This window comes from Peromyscus leucopus, chromosome 3 (genome assembly GCF_004664715.2).
Source record: "Peromyscus leucopus breed LL Stock chromosome 3, UCI_PerLeu_2.1, whole genome shotgun sequence".
Lineage (NCBI taxonomy): Eukaryota > Metazoa > Chordata > Mammalia > Rodentia > Cricetidae > Peromyscus > Peromyscus leucopus.
In genome coordinates, this window is record NC_051065.1 from 59,053,278 (window position 1) to 59,076,084 (window position 22,807).

A 22,807-nucleotide genomic window follows, 5' to 3' on the forward strand; every position below is an offset into this window, starting at 1 on the left:
TGCTCTGTGCTGTAGAGGGTAGTCCAGATTCCTGAAGTACTTCTTGTTTTGGGGAAGATGCTACCTGATCGATGCCTAAAGAGATGCGAATAGAGGTAGGATGGGAGGGGTTGGGAACACAGAACACTTGACCCTGTCTAAAGTTTTGACTCTAGATGCTTGGTCTTTAGATGTGACCTGTGGGTTAGCCTATTGTATGTATACTTCAGATTAATCTGCGTAGATTCATTCCGGTACAGGGCAGAAGATAATGCCCTAGCTCTGGGAGACATGGTAGTGTTCTCAATGAGAGAGTTCTTTTTGAGTTTTAAAGTATACCAACAGAATATTATGAAACATACTGTTTTGAAATTTGCTGTGAGGTGAACTTGTACAAAGTTACTTTTAATTCATAGTAGAAAATCATTTAGATAATTGGCCCTACATCTAACCAATGAAAGGCATGCTTTATAAAGGGTCTAGAGAAGACGCCGGTAGTTGATCTCATGGCTGTTTTCCTGTGACATTCATATAATAGAAGCCTCTTTAACCCCAAGAGGCGTATCTGGGTGTTATTTGATGAACCCCCCCAAGGTGACTCTAAGACCATGAGATATAATTTTAGGGTTCAGTAGTTCTGCCTCATCTTCCGTGATGTTGAATTAAGTGGTTAGGTGGGTTTCTCTGTCATTTCATGTGGGTATTATTAAGGAGATAATTGATGAGACCAAATGCTAAGGACAGATGTGTATACTATGGTATCTGCCTATAATCCTGCACCACTCAACATAGTATCTGTCCCGTCGATGCTACTTAGTCGTTCCATTTGTGTCAGGCTGTGATATTTTCAGCGTCTTTTGCTTACTGTGAAAGTGAGGAGTGTCTCACTAAGTTTTGTGTTTTGGTGCAGGATGTGCATTCGCACAGTTCATGACTCAGGAAGCAGCTCAGAAATGCCTTGCAGCTGCCTCTGCAGAGGCTGAGGTAAGGAAAGTATGTCTTCCCCTATGCCTAGGACATAGTAGCTGAAGTGAAGACTCGAGCACTTAGCGTGTATTTAAGCACTGAGCTTTGCATGCACTGCCTTAATTATTTATCCATTGAGAAAATGCAGTTACTCATATTTCTTAAGTGAGGAAACAGTTTTGATATTTGTAGTATTCATTGTTGTCTGTCTATCAGCCTCTATTCTAAGCTAATAACATTAAAGACTGAAAGAAGGTATTAGTACCATCTGGGAAACTAGATGCACATTTGACAGACAAAGTGTAGATACTGAGAATTTTTCTGTGCTTTTTACATGACATATGCAATTTTTGAGATATTATCCTATATTGTCATTGTCTCGTAAATACTCTTACCTTTCACCAGCTTTAGAATACTGAACATTTGTTTACAGAACGTTTTCCTCAGTTTAGGCCTGCTTTAGAACTACTGTAAACTCCTTACTGCTGATTGTCTTAAGTACATACGCATGTGACCTTTTATACACTTGTAAAAACTAGAGTGACTCTCAAGGGTCCACATGTGGCCAGCCAGGCAGATGCATCCTGTGGCCTGGCTTTCACAGCTTAATTACAGTGTGCTGATTCCCTTTTCTTGATATTCCTTGCTATGTACTTTCTGCTTGCTAAGTATTTGAGTAGAAGGTTGCAATATGTTTCAGGGTGGTGGGCTTAAACTGGATGGCCGGCTGCTCAGGATTGACTTGGCTGTGACCCGGGATGAGGCAGCAAAGCTCCAAACAAAGAAAGTGAAGAAGCCAACTGGAACCCGGAACCTCTATCTGGCCCGAGAAGGCTGTGAGTAGTGGAAGAAGATAGGAACCAGGTGTCTAAGTAGTCAGCCCTGGGACATGCGAGTGAGCCAGCAATTATGAGATGTGTTTCCAATAAAACCCCACATTTCCTCCTTTACAGTGTGTTCTATTGCTATTCCACTCCAGTAGAGGTTAGGACCTGTTACCCATTTACTTTGCAGACCAGTCAGTCCCATTCTTCTGTTTGGGTGCCTTAGATATTTCCGTTATAGGATTAGAAGCTCAAAGGAGAAAAACTCACATTACCTCCTTTTTGTCTTCATTTCTTATGAGGTTTTTTTTTAAAGATGTTGAAAAATAAAACCAAAATTACTTTTTTGGATTATTGATAGACTTTAAATGTTTACTTAGTATCTTTCTCTTAATGTCAAAAAAGAATGAGAAATTAGTTTTAAGTTAAAAAAAAATTCTAGAGTTTCTGATATTTATCAGCCTACTCCCATGTAGATGCATAATAACAACTAGTAATGTTAGGCCGTCAGCCTTTGGCGCTAAGGCCTGTGAAACCATAGCTCTCCTCCATGGTGGCTCATCTAATTGTGAGTGGTGGCCCTCAGGTGCACAGGGAGCAGCTAAGTTTCAGGGCAGATTGTTGGTGGATCCCTGGATTGTAGCTGCTTTCAGAACTTCTTCCACACCTTTCTGTCTTACTTGCAGCATGAATATAATGCTGTTTTGCAGGCAGAAAGGAACAAAATCACAAAATGTCCAGAGTTTGTCTTCAGAGCAAGTCTAAGTCTAGAACTTAGCCCTGTAGCTATTTTTGGACCTAACTAACTGGCCAACACAGTCCTCAGGGCCCTATTCAAAGAGTTTGCATCATTCAAATCACATTCTTCCTGTTGCTCAGTGAACATTCCCTTGGTGACATCTTGGCCTTTTTCCTTCTTTCTGCAGTGATCCGTGCTGGGACGAAGGCTGCCGAGGGTGTGAGTGCTGCAGATATGGCCAAACGAGAGCGGGTGGGTAGATCAGGCACCAGCCTCAAGGTTCCCTCCATGGTTTTGTAAATGAATCCGAAGCAACTATTGCTGCTACATTTGCTCATGAAGAGCTGTGTATAAAGAGCATATTTTACGTTGTTAGAAGCGCACAGGGGAAGGAGAAGTCACTGGACGTTACTCCTAACGTGTCAGCGTTCTGTTCCAGTGTAAGAACCCAGTCTTCTCTTTCTTTCTGTAGTACTCACGTGTGTGGTGAACAGCACGCTGCTGGATCGTGCAATAGGTGGAGAGGAGAGGCTCTGTGTGATTGTTAGGGTAAACTTAGAACAACAGGAAGGAAGCTCTGTGGGCAGGGCTTACTAGGAAAAGGAGGACATGTGGGGTTTGGAAAGAGTAGCCAAGATGTCATTGGGAGGGGTTAGTATCTCCAAATTATGCAGTTATTGTAGAACAACTTCATATTGTAGGTGTTTCTACTGTTAACTGACCCCTTTGCTGCTTAGTAATGTTCTCCACAGTTGTTATTTTTGTACATATAGCTTACTTTTGTTGTTCTGAGATGGTCTCATGTAGCTCGGGCTGACCTCATTGTGTAGCAGAATATTTCTCGATTTCTGATGCTCCTCCCTCTCCACCTCCTGAGTACTAGGGTCACAGGCAGGCTCCATCATGCCCAGGTACATGTGCTGAGGGTTGAACTTCAGATGCTGTGTGTGCTGTGCAGGCTCTTCACCAGCGGGGCTGTATCTAGCTCATGCAGCTCACCTTAAAAAAGGCAGCCTAGAGCCGGTGGGGCGACTCCATGGGTAAAGTGCTACTGAACAAGCCTGATGACCTGAGTATCCTTCAGAGTTGTCCTTTGACCCTACTTCATGCACAAGTGTGTACACATTACACACAGACACACCTAATAATAAAGTTACAAATTAAAGGATCAAAAGCCAGCTTAGAATATTAAAGATGCAGAGCAGCTGTGGAACCGTAAAGTTCTGGAGATGGTGAGCAGCAAATATACTATACTGATACAGTCTATTTATGTGTCATTATAGATCTATATTTATGTTATATAGTATCCACTATAATGATATAGCAGCAAATATACTATACTGATACAGTCTATATATCATTATAAATACATATTTATATATTATGTAGTATATACTATAATGATATAGCAGTAAATGTACTATACTATACTGCCTCTACCAAAGCAATATGTCTTTCCAGCATAGATTTTATAGTAGTGTTCTCAAATTTTTTAGTAGTGAACATCTGGATATTATAGTTTTTGGTGAAGTAGTGCAATAAGATGTACTGAATTTTAGAATTAATTTTGCTAGCCAAAGCTTGCTAAGTTATTTATGTGCATTATAAAAAGTAAGTTTATTTTCTTTAGAGAGGAAGTACTTAGACCTAGTTGTTGGGTGGGTGAGGACTGAGCACAGATGCTAACTTCAGTATTATAGGCATACTTATACTAAGCTGGGTACAAGCTGGGTGGTGGTGCAGGCTTTTAATCCCAGCACTTGGGAGGCAGAGGCAGATCTCTGAGTTCGAGGCCAACCTGGTTACAGGGTGAATTCCGGGACAGCCAGGACTGCATAGAGAAACCCTGTCTTGAAAAACCAATAAAAATAAAAATAAGCGTTTTAAAATAAAGAATATTTGTGCCAGGCCACATTTTGAGCTATGCATTTTTTTAAAAAATCCAATTTGGCCTCATGTCAGTGCTAAGACTTAAATATTGATCTGCAGTTTCGTTTTTAGAGATGAAAATTTGAGTCTTAGAACGTTGTTTGATTTCTCTAGTTGGCTGACGTTGTTGGCTCAGGTCTGACTTGAGCTCATGGTCATCGCCTCCCTGAGCCTGCCTTTCTCTCTGCTGACACTGTAAGGCAGCAGCAGGAGCATCTCTGTGTGTGTGTGGGGGGGGGGGGGGTTAGGACTCTTCAGGGATTGGGAGCCTGCCTGTGGGTGTATTGTGTGTTAAGAGTTTGTCTCTCTTCTCTCCCAGTTTGAGCTACTGAAACATCAGAAACTCAAGAACCAGAACATCTTTGTCTCCCAGACCAGGCTTTGTCTGCACAATCTGCCGAAGGCCGTGGATGATAAACAACTCAGGAGGCTGCTGCTGAATGCCACTCGAGGGGAGAAGGGTGTGTGCATTAAGGAGGTGAGAGATGCCTTGCCATGCAGCCATGAGCATTCACTTCAGGCCATGCTGCCAGCCTGCTTTTGAATGCCTCGGCATCCAAAGTTGAGTTTGCCAGTTTTCTTGGTTTCATTTTTTTTCTTTGGAGAACTGTCTTTCATGTCTGATTGAATTATAGCAAAATGTGAGGAAATCTCTGCCATGAATTAATTTAGCAAGCATTTATTCAATACCTGCCGTGTGCTCGGCATTATATAGATAGGTGTTGTAATGTGAATTTTGTTGCAGAGAATACAATTTATGTGGTTTGTTTCCTAAAAGAATGTTGTTTGTGTGTGGGGGCATGCACACATGAGTGTGAGAGAGAGGGAGGAGGGAAAGGAGGAGGGGAGAGGAGAGGAGAGGAGAAAGGGAAGAGGGAGGGAGGGGGAGGAGAGAGACCACGAGCGCGCATGCCAGGGCACCCGCGCAGATATTAGAGGACTGCTGTGTCTGGTCGGTCCTCACCCCACCTTCGTGGAGACAGGCTCTTGTTCACTGCAGACCCGTGCGTACTGTTCCTAGAGCTGCCGTTTCCACGGAATTCTAGTGTGTCTTCCCACCCCACCACAGGAGCTCTGAGACTACAGACACCACCATGCCTGGCTCTTACCTGGGTCTGGACATCTGAACTCAGTTCTCATGTTCCCATGGCAAACATTTACCCATTCTGCCACCTCCCTGCCCCTACAACAGCATTTAACTATGTGAGACTCTTACTTAATACCCCTGGTAAACACAGACAACCATGCATGTCTCCACTTGAATTAGAAAACTGGGTTCACTCCAGTACTTGGTTCAACTCTGTCTCTTTTGAAACCCTTACTGTTTATACTGACCTGAAACTTGGTTGTTTCTCTGGACAGACTGAGCTCTTTGAGGATAAATATTATCTCATTATCCCCAATTCTGGATGTAGCACTTGGCATAGAGTAGTCTATTAATCTTTATATTTAAAAATGCCATTGCCAATATTTTAGGTGTGCTTTGCTGTTTCATAGCCATAAACTGTGTGCCTAATACCCACAAGCCTCTTTAAAATGTATTCCTTGGTCTTGAGGAAATGACTTGAGAATGTTAACCGGTCAGAGCGTGCCTGACAGCACTGTTAGTAATGCACACCTACAGTATTTCGTGTGCGTCCATTTCGAGCCCATCACGGTTTAACGCACTTCTGTACGCTGTACAGTGTGTGCATTGCTTGTATAGCCGTTTCCTCCAAGATAAAGCCTCCATTTTGGAGGGAAGGTTGGTGGGTGAGCTTAGGAAGAACAACTCAAAGGCTCAGGAAGTCCCTGAAATTGACCAGATACACTAGCCCTCTCGCTCCTCAAATATATATAAGAAGTAAGGACTGGTGAGAGATACTCTCAGACAGGCTGAGGTGCCTCAAAGAGGCTCTGACCAGCCAAACTACTTGGTAGAGGCAGAGACCTGATGAGCTACCTGGAAGAGGCTACCTGGGAAAGACACTCTAAGCTGTGGAGCAGTGTGTAGGTTGTGAGTGTACTGCAGGTGTCCAGCTTGTGAGCTGTCCCCCAGGCTGGGCCGGGCCTTTGGAGACACCTGTCTTTGAGTCATTTCTGTTTCTGTAAGTCACCTAGTAAACTCATGGTTCACCAGCTGGACTTTGGTGGGATCATTACCATGGTCTGTCTTCGGTTCCCTATCTTTGGTGAGTAGTTTTTGTTCATGTCTCCCCAGGAATCATGTCTCACAGCAGCATTGTGTTGATTTTTGTTCTTAATTCTTATATTTGTGTCAGTACTGTCCCTGTAAGATGTCTTGAAAGACATTTTAAATGAGTGAGTATCTTGAAGTAAGGAATTCATTCTTCTCTTCATCCTCTGCTGTGGAAAGAGGAGTATCCACACACAGATGTCTTTCATACTCCTCCACTACAGAAGAACAACAGCTCTGGGGAGAAATAGTGTGTAAATGGTGAATTTTCTCCAACTGTCTTCTATGTTCCTCATGACCCTAAGGTACTTCATGTATCCTGTGTAGGGAGTTAGAGAAAAACGTGCACAAAAGAGTTTCTGACTCAGGCCAGGAGAGCTGAAACTCACTGTGTTCCGAGGCTCATTGAGGGAAAGCGATGGTCTTCCCGTGTTGAGTGTGTCTTGCTCATCTGGAACCATCAGGTCTTCTTTCCTTCCTAGGGGCTTTCTTCAGTGCTTGCTCTTTGGAGAGTTCACCATTCTCAGCAGTAACTTGATGACATTCTAGAGAGTCATGTGCCTCTCAGTTACATGTGTTCTGAGCAGTTAACTAGGAGAAGTTTCCTCCTGTTGGAGAGATGGCTTAGTGGTTATGAGCACTTATTGCTCTGGCAGAGGACCTGAATTTGGTTCCCAACATTCATATCTGGCAGCCCACAGCTACTTCCAAGTCCAGCTCCAGGGACTCCATTGCCCTCTTCTGGACTCCATGGGCACTGTATTCATGTGTATATGTGTACACATGGCCACACACATATGCAAGCTTTAAAAAATAAATGAATTTTTTGGGAAGTTTTTATTTCTTATTTATAACTACTGCTTATTTTTTCTTTTTCTACTCATAGTGCAGAGTGATGCGGGACCTTAAAGCAGCTCATGGAAAAATGAAGGGCCAGTCCCTGGGCTATGCCTTTGCAGAGTTCCAGAAACACGAGCATGCCCTCAGAGCCCTCCGCCATATCAACAACAACCCGGAAATCTTTGGGTCTCAGAAGGTGAGCCTCATCCTCCAGGGAGACGCCATTTTCGGAGAGTTGAATGGTGGGAAAGAGAAGCAGATTGGGTGGAGGTGGGGAAAATAGATGGTGACTCTAGGCAAGAAGATGCTTATAAAGCATGTAGACTGGATGGACTTCGTGCAGACAGGCATTTAAAGAAGACCTGGGAAGCAGCCTTGAGGCTTACCAAGAGGAGTGGTGGAAGGGACAGCTAGGCTTATCGCACTCCCAGATTACAAAGTCTTACAAATGAAATTGTCTCCCTGACAGAGACCGATAGTGGAGTTCTCTCTAGAAGACCGAAGGAAACTCAAAGTAAAGGAGCTGAGGATTCAGCGCAGCCTGGTACTGAGCCTGACTGATTGATTGGATTTCGTTGCTTTTGTGCGTGCGTGCGTGCGTGCGTGCGTGTGTGTACATGTGTGCACATGTGTGTCTGGGCCATTGCTTCTGGAGGTCAGAAGACAACTTGGGGAAGTTGGTACTCTTTTTCTACCATGTGTGTCCTGGGGTTGAACTTGGGCCATCAGGGTTGGTGACAAGTGCCTTTACATGCTGGGCGTTCTTTTTTTAATGCCGAATGCCGTTTATTGAAGGAGGGAGGATGTCTTAAATACAGGCTTACAGCATAATGGGAGAACCCCGGAGGGCAGAAGTTCACTACCAATGTTTTCCAATCTTGCATCTAAGCTGTTAACGCCCATTATGCAGGATACACAGACAAGGAACTTCACTTAAGCATTCAGGAGGGTGGAACCTGGCAGGGAATTAGCATAGAGAGGATATCGAGGTCAAGGTCAGCAAGTAAGGCAACAGTTACCCAAAATGGGGGCCAGGGCCCTACAGGTCCCCCCTTTTACTAGAAAATGAGCTTCTGACTTAGGTTGAGTGGGGCGTCAGCAGGTCACCTTACCTGTCATGGAGACACCTGCCCAGGCCACACAGGTGCTCTGTCTTAGGTTGGTGAGTACCCCCCCCCCCCCCCGCATTACCCGTCCCTGAATACTCATTATCATACAGGCTCAATCATGTGTGAGCTGCAGAGTTAACTGCTGCCAAAGATCTCAAAGTGGCGCTGGGTTTGCAATCTGTGTGTTCAACACAGAAAAGACTAACAGAAGTCCTAACCACCCATAGCCAGTAGGCTAAAGGCAACTGAGCCATTCCCTTCCTTAATGAGCCTTACTGCAAATTGGAGTCCTTGTAAGATGGTATTCCAAAAGCAAATGGAACTTGAGTTTATAAATTTATAACTTTCAAAGCCAATCGAAATGTATATAACTATTGAATTAAATTTATCATGCCCAATAGAATGAAAGATTAACTAACTGTGGTAGCTACTTTTGATGCCAGGGTCTCTACTGTGCTAGCTACAGTAGTAACCAATTATGAAATGGCAATCCCAGAAACAGTAGCAGCGGTGGCCGCCATTGCTATAACAGCAACAACGGCAGCAGCAATGTCAAATTCTCTTCTGGAGTATATGAGCATCCACTGACATGGGCAGAACTCTAGGAACATGAACTGCCAAGGCCCATTTTTCTTGGTCCCAGCACCACTTAAGCTGGCAGCTCTGCAAAAGAACAACTAAGAACCATAAAGAAAAAAGAGGCAGCTCACAAGGAGCAGAACTAATGGGTTGGTGGCAAGTGCCTTTACATGCTGGGCTGGGCGTTCTTACTGGCTGGCCCTTGTTTGTTTGGTTTTGGTTGTTTCTGACAAAATCTCACTGTGTAGCTCTGGCTAACCCAGAACTCAGAGCTGCCTCTGCTCAAAGGTCATGTCCAGCCTTTTGTTTAAGGATCTTAGTTAAGTTCCTTTTTTAATCTGTGCTGCCACGGAGGGTTTTACTCAGTTTCCTCAGACCCCCGGTGTTTTCTCCTTTGCTCTCCCTCTGCTGAGAGCTGCATAGGGGAAGGGGAAGCAGGGAAACGCAGACCAATGTTCTAGTCCATCCTGAGTTCCTGTATGACCATGTGGGGGCCGTGTCAAAACCAGTGGCTCAGGTTAAGTTTCAGAATCATCATCTGAGACAGGGTCTCCCTTGGTCATCCAAGCTTGCCTTGAACTCAAAGTCCTCCAGTCTCAGCATACACCTGGTGGCTTTAGACCATTCATTTTCAGTTAGTGTGGAGGAGGAAGAGCTTAGCTGCATGTTCCCTGGCCAGTTACTTCTCTAGCCTCAGTTTGTAAAATGGGTTAATCACAGTGTCTTCATTCCTCATCTTAGATTCAGTGAGCAGATATACCATTGCCAGCTTGTAGTCAGTACCCTTTTACCCATATTCCCCTGGAACATACAAGGCTAGATTATTTTGAGGTCCATAACTCTTATAGTGCTCATCAGTACTACACGACAATTTGCATGTGGGGAGAGTATTTGATGTATACTAAAAGCATGACAAACAGATAAATGATAAGCCCTCATTACTTTAGGTGTTCATCAACTTCCTTGACTATTTGGTTTTTATTTATTTATTTTTTATGTGTGTGTTGTTTTAGTCAGTGTTCTGTTGCTGTGATAAATCACCATGACCAGAAGCATCTTAGGAAAGGAAGTTATTTGGGCCCATTCAAACACACGAGTCTGGGGGGACATTTTCATTCACACATTTTATTCCCACCAGGCTATTGTTTGTAACTGTATCTTACCACTTACAGACTGGTGCATAGCTGGCATTTAATAAATATTGTATCAATATGTCTATTTAGATTAAATTCGAAAGGGCAAAATGACAGATATTTATTTTTACATCAATTTTACTAGAATCTTTTTTCCCACTTAGTGCTAGTAGACTTTCCTTACTTACTTTTATTTTTACATCAATTTTACTAGAATCTTTTTTCCCACTTAGTGCTAGTAGACTTTCCTTACTTACTTTCCTTATGCTTGCATTTGAAGTTCCAGCCTCCCTTTACCTTCCTTTCTCCACTGACCCCTTCTCTGACACTTTTCCTTCTTCATGTTGACCAAGGTTTTCAATCCATGCCATTTCCCTTCTCTGGAGGAATTTGTTGAGCATTTTTTGTGAAGCAGATTTCCTGGCAACTGTTCTTTTTTTTTAAATTGAGAAAGTCTCTCACTTTTGTGAAAGGTAATTTTATTGGGTAGAGAATACTAGACTGGTAATTTTGTCTTTTGGACTTCAACTACCTCATGTTATCTTCCTCTTCCCTACATGATTTATTGCAAGTGACTGATAGATCTAGTTGTAGAGCTTGGAGTGTTTATTTTGTTGGTTTTTCTCTCAGCCCTTAGATCTCTAGCTTAATGTCTATCACTATCTTGAAAATTTCTAGCTGTATTATGTGAAGTTGCTTTGCTTCTGCTGCTGGCATCTCCCTTTTTATGTGTTACACTTGGGGGCGGGGCAGGCTTTTTTTTTAAACAGGGTCTCTCAAGTAGCCCAGACCCATTCCTTCCTTCCCAGTGACTAGGATGCTAGGTGTGTGTTGTCATGCCTGGCCCAGGTTTCACCTTTGGCAATTGTTCCTTCCTACTGGCTTTTGAATCTTGGGCTACTGATCACTGTTTCTGGGTTGTGTTGTTTTGGGGTGTGTGTGTGTGTGTGTGTGTGTGTGTGTGGTGTGTAGTGTGCGTGAGGTGTGCATGCTTGTGTCCTGCCTAGTAGCTATCTGTTACCAGGCAGTGCCTGTGAACTGCTTGTATTTGATTTGCTGAAGTTTCCAACTGTGTGGGGGAAGAGTTCCCCTTTCAGCACACTCATAGCAGGCTCTTAAGTATTTCAGCAAGGAAACCTCGTCTGGAAATCAGGTGGCAATTTCTTGTTTTCTGCAGCAAAAAATGGCATCTAAACCTGTAACCAGTAAGCCCCAAAAGGAGCAGAAGAAACCTGGAAAAGAGAAGCAACAACAAGCAGGGAGCCCTACCCAGGACCAAAACCAGGCTTCTGCAGAGCAGAACGGGAAAGCCCGGCCCACCTCGTGGACAGGGTTCCAGACCAAGGCTGAAGTGGAGCAGGTGGAGTTGCCTGATGGAAAGAAGAGAAGAAAGGTCCTGGCGCTTCCTTCACACCGAGGCCCCAAAATTAGGTGAGATGCAGGAGGCTTAGCAAAAATAGTAAGTACAGAGACAAACAAATGAATAGGTAACTATTGCTGTTGTGGACTCCATTTAAGAGTGACTACTTCTAGGTTTAGAAACAGCTATGTAAGCTGGGTGGTGGTGGTGCACACCTTTAATCCCAGAACTTGGGAAGTAGGGGCAGGTGGATCTCTGAGTTTGAGGACAGCCTGGTCTATAGAGCCAGTTCCAGGACAGCCAGGGCTACACAGAGAAACCTGTCTTGAAAAAAACAAACGAACAAAAGAAACAACTATATAGAAAAGAAATTTGTCTCTCAAACTCTTTAAGAGATGCCAGGGATGGGGCTGGAGAGATGGCTCAGTGGTTAAGAGCACTGACTGCTCTTCCAGCAGACTTGGGTTCAATTCCCAGCACCCACATGGCCACTTACAACTGTCTGTAACTCCAGTTCTAGGGGACCTGACACCAATGCACATAAAATAAAATAAATTAAATAAAAAATAAAAAAAGAAAAGGATGCCAAAGATATTAACCAGAGAAAGAATTTAATGCAGCATCTACCTGGTGTTTTATTTCAGGTTGCGGGACAAAGGCAAGGTGAAGTCCATTCCTCCTAAGAAGCCAAAGCCCCAAACAGGCCAGCGCAAGCAGAAGAAGCAGCAGTTACCTTCTTCCCTGCAAGTGAGTCCCAGAGGGTCTGTGGGTTGGGGTGCTGTGGCTCTGTGGGGCTGAGCAGGTGGCAAACTTTCTGGATAGCTGCGTGGATAGTAGGCTTCTCCATGCAGGGCTGCAGCTCTTCAGGGGGTGAGGTACAGTGGTAAAGTGGAGAGGACAGTGACTGATTGTCAGTCTACTTGAGCAGTTACTGTCTTTCCTGGTCCCTGCACCTGCGTTCCCCCACTGCATGTCTGCAGGCAAATCCTGCTTTACATGTAAATGTGTCTCGAGAGATAGAAATAGAAAAGAGAAATCCACTGTTTAGAATAGAATAAATAGAAATAGAAATAGAATAGAGATAGAAAAACAGACTACATCTCTAATGACCAAGTCTGTGTGCACGCACACACAATGTCATTATCATATCTACTGAGATTATTCAGAAGCTCTTTAGACTCTCTAATGTATAACCCCATTAAAATTGTCCTAATTGCCTCAAAAATGTTATTTTTAGTTAGTACCAGCTAGGATGCTAGCAAAATCCACACACTACATTTGCATTATTCGTCCCTCCCTTTCTTCATTCTATGGCATTTATTCTTTCTTAGTACATTCTTGTTCCCCATGTTGTTAATTTATTGGAGAAACAGGGCATTTGTCCTTGAGGATGTACTTTATGTTGCGTTCAGCCCTTTACTTCCTTACGGTATCATGTAACTTGTCTCCGTGGCACCTTGTATTGACTGTCAGCTGGTATAATGGTCTAGAGGTGTAAACAGATTTAGTTTTCTTGGAAAGAACACTTCATAGGTAGTGAGAGTTTCCTTGCTAGTGACTGCATTTTGGTTGTTCACTGTTAGTGATGCCAAGATCAGTCAGTAGGTGTCGGAGTTGTCCACTTACTGTTCTATTTAGAAAATCCCCTAGCAGCTTTCAATTAGTTTTTAGTTTTCTGCTTTGCAGTGCTAGGATCTAACCCAAGGCCTTTCTCGTTCGTAGAAAGTACTCTGCTATTGAGCTATACCCCTAGCTGCTGCTTACCTTTGGTTTGAAAACAGTGGATTGTCATGTAGACCTGTTATTTCATTATGGGTTACAGAATGCTGATTTTCCAATTCAGACAACCCTTTTGCACTTAAAAATAGAGTTCTAAGAATTCTAGAGATGAGAATCTTACAGATAGGAAAGATAAGGTTAGATGATTGATTCCCCCCCCCCTCTTGGTGTGTCAGTTTCAGAGTAGTGAACTATTACCAGCCTTCTATGTGGCCTGTGAGGCTGACGTGTGTGTGTGTGTGTGTGTGTGTGTGTGTGTGTGTGTGTGTGTGTGTGTGTGATGAAATTCCAAATTTTCATATAATGCTCTGTGTTTCAATCAAATGTAGTCATTTGTCCTGTCCAAGACAACAGAAGCATCTTTGGGTTGGCTACCCATTCTTCTGAAATGACCTTGACTCTGTTTGGTAGTGTTGCTTTCTTGTGCAAGATGTTCTAGGCCCATCATACATGTTTCTTTCCCAGTTTCTGGCCAGAGCCATTTTCCCAAGGAGTTCTTTTTAATAGAAAATAATGGTCCTGTGCTCTTTTTTCTTAAATAATTAAAAACATTCTGTTATATGTATGGGTCTCTTATCTGCATGTATGTCTCTGTACCAAAGACATGGGTGGGGTCCACAGAAACCAGAAGAGGGCATTGAATCCCCTAGGTCTGGAGTTAGAGATGGTTTTGTGATGCAGTATGGGTACTGGAAATAGAGCCTGGATCCTCTGGAAGAGCAGCCAGTGCCTTTAACCTCTGAGTCCTCTCTCCAGCTCCAGTCCTGGATTCTTGTGCATTTGAGGTCAAGCTTTTATCTCCCTTCCCTTGAAGAGCAGAAGAGTCCCTAGCATCCTGTTCTACTCAAATCTGTCTGTGGGAAATTTCCAACTGTATCATATTATATTGTGGAGATCCAGTCTCTGAAATTTCATAGATGGAGTTCTTGTGAGGGCGAGAGCAAACAAGGATGTCCAAACCAGGGTTCTCTCTGGAAATCGTCTTCCTAGTGCACCTACTCATTTTCTGTTGTGGGTGTCTTGACAGTAAGGTGATATTTAGTGTTTGAAATTCACTAGGCATGGTGGTGGCACTTGGAAGGAGGAGAGATAAGGGTCAGAAGTTCAAGGTCATCCTCAAGTACATAGTTTCAGGTGTACAGAAAAGAATGCAGGCAGGTAGGCAAGGAAGCAGAGAGGGAGGGAGGGAGGGGGGGGAGAGAGAGAGAGAGAGAGAGAAAGGAAGAAAGGAAGGAAGGAAAGAAAGAAAGATGACTGCTTTATGTCTCCTTTCTTTCACAGGCACCTAAGAAAAAAGCTAAGGAAAACAAGGCGGAAGCTCACTTCAACCGACTGGTGGAGCAATATAAGCAGAAACTGTTAGGCCCTTCTAAAGGATCGCCCCTTCTGAAGAGAAGCAAATGGTTTGATACCTGATGCCGCCTGCAGAAAGCTGTGTCTCTGAGGGAAAGAGCACCCAGATGACACCCCCTTTCTCGGGGACTCTGCAGGTCATGTACATTCTTGGTCCCTTCCCCAGTATGGGAGGAGAACAGCATCTGAAAACACCATGGAGTTTTTACATCTTCCCCATATTATTGCTGGAGCTGTGTGTGGAATTGTGATTCATTGCTATTTTCTTCTTTCATGGAAACTATTGTAAAAAAGTGTTTTGGAGTACTGAATTTTTACGATGCTTATTTTGTTATGGAGTCTGTAAATGAGGAAATGTGACTTTGGGATGTGTCTCATTTTTATATACACAAATACATTATTTATGAGGGTTTTTTTTCCCTAAATGAACATTTTTAATTCAGCTACATAGTGTGCAAGAGCTAAGAACAGAGAAAAAATGTTTGCTAACGTAGTCTCTGAATGTGGGGGATACTTGCAGACAACGAAGGCCCTGGGCCTGATACCAAGCAGCACCTGATAAGTGTCTGCCCCTGGAGGGGTAATGGCTGGTAGAAATCAGATTGCAGTGGCTAGACACTACCTGACTAAGGATGGCCCAAGTGTATCCCACGGAGCACCTTGTCCCAGGGACTGAGAGCCTGTAGATGATGTGGGAAAAGTAGTGAGCATGAGGCTTAGGCTCTACCCTAAAGTGCCAAGGAGGTGGGGGAGTCTTGTTTAGTCATCCTAAATAAGGAGTTGAACTAAATGTTCTGGTTGTTCCCTGCCCTACATACTTCTAAAGCATTCTTTTTACCATACTTTCTTCCGCTTTTCTAAAGAAAGCTAGGGGTGGAGGGTGTGAATGTTAGAGTCAAGGTCCACGCGGATCCTGGTGGTGAAGTGTGGGCTGCTGTAAAAGATGAAGATGAGTGCAGGCAAACAAATCCCGGTGCTGCACAATTCTGATACAAGTTGTGTCAGATCAGGTCTGTCACCTCGGAGCCTCGTGTCTGTCCCCTTGGCCTGGAGAGCATTTCTTTAGGATCTGTTGTCCCAGCTCTCCACTGAGCCGGCAGCTCTTGAGTGTCTGAAGTAGGCCTTTTCTTCCCTCCCCCATCCGCCCCCCAGCTGAGTTTTCCTTCCCTGTTTGTTTTCTGCTGGCACTAATAGTTGTCTGCAATTGTCCTCCTTAAAATGACTTCCTCTTATTCCCCCTACTCAGATAGCACCTTCTCCTGACTCTGGTCCACAGTGGGTGTGGAGTAACTATTGAGGGAAAGAATAAGAAAGGACAAGGAACAATAGAGCTGTCTCCAGGAACATGGCTGGGAACGCAGCTCAGCTTGCTGGTTGCCTGGCCTAATGCAATGCTTTAAAGATCGCTTCCCAGACCCACCGCTGAGCCAGGCATGGTGCTGTTTCATGGCAGCATCTTGGGAAAACCAGTTAGTGCTCCAGAGTGCACTTGATGGGTTTGGAGGTAGTGAAGGAGAAATCCTGAAAATGTTTAGACCCTTTGGAAGTATCCAAGGACAGGTGCTGTCTTTAAGGTCAGTTCGAGACAGAGTGACGGGGGTTTTGAACAATCTTTCAATACATCTGTCCAAGAGACAGTAGAAAGAGCCTTATGGCGAGGGTCCGAATGGCCACAACCTGGACTCGGTTGGTCCGTTTTCCCTTGGCTGACCGTCGGCTTGCCAGACACTTTTCCTCCAGTACACATATATCCTTAATATTTGAAAATGTATCTTAACATTTAAGATTACAAAAAATTGCTGTTATTTCAGAGAGTGTTGCCAGATTCTCCTAGATCCAGAGATTTCTCTAACATCTTTAGCAACCCTGTGTGTTAAAACATCAGACAGTTGCTTGGAAAGTGATTGCACACTTCTTTGATGAGTGGTATGAGGACGAATTTTCCTGTTTCTCAATGACCACACTCCATATATGGTGTCTTCCTTTGAGACACCTTCCTGTGGGCTCAGTCAGCTCCTTGACCCCTTGCCATGTGAGTGCCAACGCAGGGGACTGTGCTTCTGTGTCGCTTTCTAGACGGCTGTTTCAGGACGTGGGGTTTCTCAATGTGAGAGTTAAGTTCCACGTGCTTGGTTAATAAGGGTAAGCATTTTTGTTAAAAGTCATAGTGAGAATGACCAAGTCCCACTAACTCTTCTTGTAGGATTAGGCACTAGGCTGGCTCAGAGAAAGACCTCTAAGTAGAGAATCTTAAGTGGGTGTAGCTTTTTCTGTGCCTTGTTTTTCCTTGGTTAGATGGGGGTCTTAAGGTTGTTTCTCTGGAGTCAGTCAGTCAAAATTGCTTCAGCTGTTGTAGAAACAAGAACCCTGGTTCCCTCTGTTAGAATCCTAGAGCTTGTGATTCCTTGAAAGACAGTCACATGTCTCCCAACAAAGGGGCTCCTGACGTGTGCTTCGTCAGTCCATGTTGTCACTTGAATGTACATCACAGAGCATGCTTAGACAAACCAGGATGGCCGTGATGATCCTAGGTAATACAGTCTTTGGGGACCGGTGGCATGGGTGGTCCTGCATTGACACACAGCTCTATTTCTAAACATCCTTGGATGTTTTTGTGTTTTGGTTTTTTTGAGACAGGTTTCTCTGTGTGGCCCTGGCTGTCCTGGAACTCACTCTGTAGACCAGGCTGTCCTGGAACTCACAGAGATCCACCTGCCTCTGCCTCCTGAGTGCTGGAATTAAAGGTGTGTGCTACTACCACCCAGCTGTTTTTGTCTTGAAAATAAGTTTTTCTAACTGTAATTCAGAGCCCAGAACCTCAAGGCTTCAAAGAGCGTCTTCTCATCCATTTGGCTTTCACTTGTCTGAGGAGGTTGATGGCCAAATGTGCCACAGTGAACACTGACACTGTGTCACCTTAGGAAATGCAAATCTGCGATCTCAGCTTTCCAGCTGCCCTAGTTAACCAGTTTGCTCCTTAATATTGTCTTGACTCACTGTGACATGAGTGACAAGCACCTGTCAGTTCTGTCATACAGGGAGCCAGTCTGCCCATACAGCGGGGGACATCTTGAATTCACATTGTCACAGGACTGCAGGCTGCTGAGACAAGTTTGGATTCCAGTTTGTCTGAGCTCCTGCTTTCCACTCATTAATGGGCTTGTTAGGAGCCAGGGTGGGATTTCTTTCGGGCCAAATGGAGATTTTTGGGTTTCTCATCTGGTTAGTGGCCGGGCACACAGATTACCTTGATTTTGTTTGCAGTTTGACCTGGTTCCACTTGTTTCCAGTCTTTTGCAGAGCCCGAGATAGATGGTTTATTGGATGGGGTGTGACACGGCAGTCCACTTTGGATGCTATTAAGACATAGTCACCAGGCGCTGGTGGCGCACACCTTTAATTCCAGCACTCGGGAGGCAGAGGCAGGTGGATCTCTGTGAGTTCCAGGCCAGCCTGGTCTACAGAGCAAGTTCCAGGATAGGCTCCAAAGCTACACAGAGAAACCCTGTCTCGAAAAAACAAAACAAAACAAAACAAAAAACAACAAAAAAGACATAGTCTACAGTCCCTTTGACTTGTGATTCTGAACTGGTGATTGGCTACAGACTGATGATGCTTCCAAACTGATGAAGGAATATGCTGGGAAGGCTCTTGGACACTCTCTGGGAACCAGTTCTGAGGAAAAGGCTGAGTTGCCAAAAAGACCGTTTGGTCCATCGCAAACGTAGTGTCTCGATAAACATCCAATCTGGTCGTCCTTAAGACGAGTCTGTGCCCAGAGCTCACCCACCACCTTTTCTCAGCAGTGAGTCCACTGCTGCGGAGCCACCCTGAAAACTCACTGGACTCTGATAGGGGCATCATTGTCCTGAGGCAAGGGTTGTATTGTATACTTTCCTACAGACACTCACACTCAACGTTGATGTAGCCATACTAGGAGCTGTGTATCCTGTGAGCTCTCTAGAGGTCGATCGTTCCAAGGCATAGCTGGACTTGGGAAGGACAGTGGGATCATGTCCTAGAGCCCTGAAAAACGTGACTGATAGTGGTTTACTGCTCACAGAGTGAATAGGCTACCCGTAGCCTTTCTGCTATGAATTGTCAGCAGCAAGCTTCCTCTCAAATACCACGCATTGTTCTAGTTCAGTTCACTATCCCAGGGCATAAAGATTGGTCGCTCTAAGTCCTGGCATGCTTCTGGATAGCCTGTCACTCAGCAGCATGTGCTACTGTGGCTTGCTTGTCTTTTGTTGTCCCATGAAAACTCACCTAGCACATCGCTGTCCTTTGTGATAGATCACTAAGGATGGTTACTGAAGTGCAGTCATAGTTCACACACACACACACACACACACACACACACACACACACACACACACGGTGTGTCTATATACATACACACACTAATGTGTGTATTTTCTCTTTTACTCAGCCTCATTCCCCTCGTATTAGGTACTTTGAAAACATCATTTCCTTTCTTCCTCTCCTGCACCATTGTCTGGGCCCCAGTCTGCCAGCAACTCCTTCGGATGTTGCTTAATTTGTCTGAAATGCTCATCTTGTTTCTATCTCCCTGCCAGCCCTTAAGTACAGAGCTGGATGGCGAGGGCTGAGTGCAGGCTCCTCAGTGCCAAGTCACTGACTGTCGAGTGTCTGTCTCAGTCTCCCCAGGTCTTCCTTTTCCTTTTCTTCTTCCCTGAGCCGGTTAACACTTGTATCGTATACTTCAGCCATGAGAGACTCAAAAGCCATGCTTCCGATGCTGCCACAGGAAGCACCCTGTCTTTGTGTTCTGGTCCAAGTGGCGAAGATGCTGTCATAGCCTGTGACACCTCAGCTGGACTGTGAGTTTTTCAAAAGATGGCATTAGAGTGTTCCCTCCTAATAAGATGCATGTGGCAGCATTGGTCAGAGGTTGCGTAGTCCTCCAACTGTCGCGTCTTCGCACCAGGGCTTTGGGGAACATGGAGGCTTGAGTTATTTCAAAGGTGGCCTTTACCACCCAGAAAATGAACAACTCACCAATTCAGCAAGAGGAGAAAGTTAAGAGCTGGCAAGTGCCCCTGGAGGCACATGTCTTGCCCCTCACGGGACAGCAGCCGAGAGGGGACATCTCCAAGCCAGCTGCACCCCTGGATGGAACTTCTGATTCCAAACTTATCAATGGGAAGGAAACTCCTGGGGTTTTCTTCCAGAAGGCAAATTAGTTCTGAACTATTTCATATGTTCTCTGCTGACTGAGAGCCCACGCCCATTCAGGGACTCTAGTGGCTGCTGAATGTAGCAGTAACCAAACATTAATTGTCTGATGGTGTTAGGTCACGGGTGAATTTCATCCACAGGTTCCTGCAGACGACACAAGAGTGGCAAATTACAAAGGCATCCTGTAAAAAATGACAAATTATACAAACTTAAATGAAAAACGTATATTATCTGTAAATTGTATGCAGCATATTCTTTTAAAAATTAAAGTTTTATGAAAATATGTTTAAAATTACAATAAATTTATGTGCATACATTTTAATCCCAGAGATTCTCTTTTTAAACATTGAAACACCACCTATTTTATTTAGGAACGTATGTAGGACAGGCTGGCTTAGAGCACATGATTCTCCTGCATCAGCCTACGTGCTGGAACACAGGCTCGTGCCACCACGGCTGGCCTGTAGACCCTTTTGTCTCGCTCACACTGGATCTGGCTGGCCAGCCCACTGCTTTGGGGTGTCACATTTCCATTTTTTACACAAGTAGTGTTCTGTCTAGCCCTCTAGATGTTTTTAATCCTTTCTTCGAGACTATTAGGTTGGGGTGTGGCTCTGGTATTGGGCATCCCTAGTTTGTATGGAGCTCCTGGCTTCAGTCTGCAGCTCCTCAGGGGAAACAGTGCTTTGTTCTGCTGAAATATCTGCCAGCTGTGGCTTCAGATTGGGCCCTGGCTTTCTGAGGTCAGCTCCTGACATGGGCATGGGTGTTTAGAGGGAGGTTGACCCTGCCAGGTAAAACCCGTGGAGACTCAACCCTTTTCCTTACAGGCTTTTCTTAATGCGCTGAGTGTTACAGGAAGTTCAAGTGAGATGCCTTGATGTCAAAAGAAACCTTCAGTCAGGAAAGGTTTCCCCTTTTCAGATCACACCCAGGGCCAGTGGTGGGGCTTGCTGTAGTCTTACCCTGGCATGAGAGGCAGGGCCCCTGGGGTGTATGCTGAGCCGAGCAGTGCTCCCACTATACAAAACCTGGCTGAGTAGGGCTGCCTGGTTTAAAGCCCTTCATTGCTCATCTCCGGAGCCCTTTGCCCCATGTCTTGCAAAGGACATTGAGGGGACAAGCCTTCCCTTCCTGTCATAGAGCAAGGAGAGAAGAGGTCGGAGCCCACAATCCCCTAGCTGTTTGCGACACCCAGGCTAGAATGGGCCCACTGTCTCTAGGGCTGCTGTCTCTATTAGGAATGTCTTAGTAGGTTCCAAATGCTTTTAGAGTTAAAGTGCCTTTTCTTTGAAATTAGGTAGTAAGAAAAGAAAGTCACTTCTCTTTTGAGACAAAGTCTCTAATATCCTGGATTGGCATTGAACTGGCCACAAGGCTAAGAATGACTTCTTGAACTTTGTGAACTTCTGATCCTTCCAAGTGCTGGGATCGTATGCATGCTCCAACACATCTGACTTGTTTGGTGCTGGGGATGGAGCCCAGACTCTCATGCATGCCAAGCAAACACTACCAACTGCACTACACCCTCAGCCTCAGGAAGGGCATTTTCAATGTCAAGTTCCTTGGCTGGTAAAGTCTTTGAAAACCTCCCATGTGTAATTAATTTAAAGTTTTTATTACAATTCTCAACTTGAAAATTAAGCCCCCTGCTTGGCCAACTTCTCTCCCCCGTCCCCGTCCTTAAGTCAAAAGGAACCACTTACAGATATTTTTACATTTTTTGCCTCATTCTTTTATGCTTTCAGAAGCCATGTATAAAAAGTCTTTGAGCCCAGGATACATTTGTCTTAAGGTTTTCCTCAGCATGGCCAGGCTCTGTACTTTGGCTCACCACAGAGTTGCTCATACACAGCTGGTGTGGATCGGTTCCACTCACTCTTATAACTCTCTTTCCCAGAATCCAGAATCCGAAGACATCTCCATTCCCCTGGAGGTCAGAGAATGGCTGTTGTCCATAGTCATGAAAATCTACAGGGAGGGCCATGGCCATTTGACAAGGGCTGTTAAAGGATACCAGGCTTGAAGTCCCAACACAGGGAATCACGGATCTCTGAACCCTACTGCAAGATCTGCAGGACAGCTGCCAACACTGGCCAGACGGGAGGCTGGCTCTCCCGCCCCAGCTGTGTGGAGGTGTTGCTGGCACCCAGTCACTGGAGCGAGTCCCAGGGAAGGAGACAAGCTCTTGGAGGAACTGTTTGTGTCTGCTTTCTCCCTCTTCACAAGAAGACAGGCCCTATGAACTCAACAGTCACTAACGACAGCAGCAATTACCCTGCTTACTGGTGTGTTTTTTAAGACAGGGTCTCACTATATAGTCCTGATTGGCCTGGAATGCTGTGTAAACCAGAACTCACAGGGATCTGCCTGCCTCTGCCTCCTGAGTGCTGGGATTAAAGCTGTGTGCTGTCATCCAGGGGCTCGTGTGCGCAAGGCAAATGCTTTACTACTGAGCTACACTCTCAAACTGTTTTTGTTTCCTCTGTTTAAAAGCAGCAGAGAGAAAGACACCCTTTTAGGCAGGCTTTTTCTTCCTTTCTCTTTCTTTCTTTCTTTCTTTCTTTCTTTCTTTCTTTCTTTCTTTCTTTCTTTCTTTCTTTCTTTCTTTCTTCCTCCTCCCTCCTCCCTCCCTCCCTCCCTCCCTCCCTCCCTCCCTCCCTCTCTCTCTCTCTCTCTCTCTTTCTTTCTTTTTTTGGTAGTATCTCATTATGTCACCCTAGCTGGCCTGAATCTTACTATGTAAACCAGGTTGCTGGCCTTCAACTCACAGAAATCCACCTGTCTCTGCCTCTCAAATGCTAGGACTCAAGGCATCAGCCACCACTCACAGCTGAAC

At 44.7% G+C, this 22,807-nt stretch overlaps 1 protein-coding gene across 1 annotated transcript in view; it reads left to right on the plus strand.

Annotated features, from left to right (window-relative positions):
• The window catches only part of Rbm28 (RNA binding motif protein 28), a 32,972-nt gene extending 17,794 nt beyond the window's left edge, over positions 1-15,178 (plus strand). Inside the window, exons 11-19 of the mRNA XM_028866229.2 lie at positions 890-963; positions 1,646-1,781; positions 2,696-2,760; positions 4,757-4,915; positions 7,500-7,649; positions 7,923-7,997; positions 11,452-11,705; positions 12,279-12,381; positions 14,695-15,178. Coding sequence (XP_028722062.1) covers positions 890-963; positions 1,646-1,781; positions 2,696-2,760; positions 4,757-4,915; positions 7,500-7,649; positions 7,923-7,997; positions 11,452-11,705; positions 12,279-12,381; positions 14,695-14,829 — 1,151 coding nt within the window. The 3' untranslated portion in view covers positions 14,830-15,178. The remainder of the gene's footprint in view (positions 1-889; positions 964-1,645; positions 1,782-2,695; positions 2,761-4,756; positions 4,916-7,499; positions 7,650-7,922; positions 7,998-11,451; positions 11,706-12,278; positions 12,382-14,694) is intronic.
• The last annotated feature ends 7,629 nt before the right edge of the window (positions 15,179-22,807 follow it).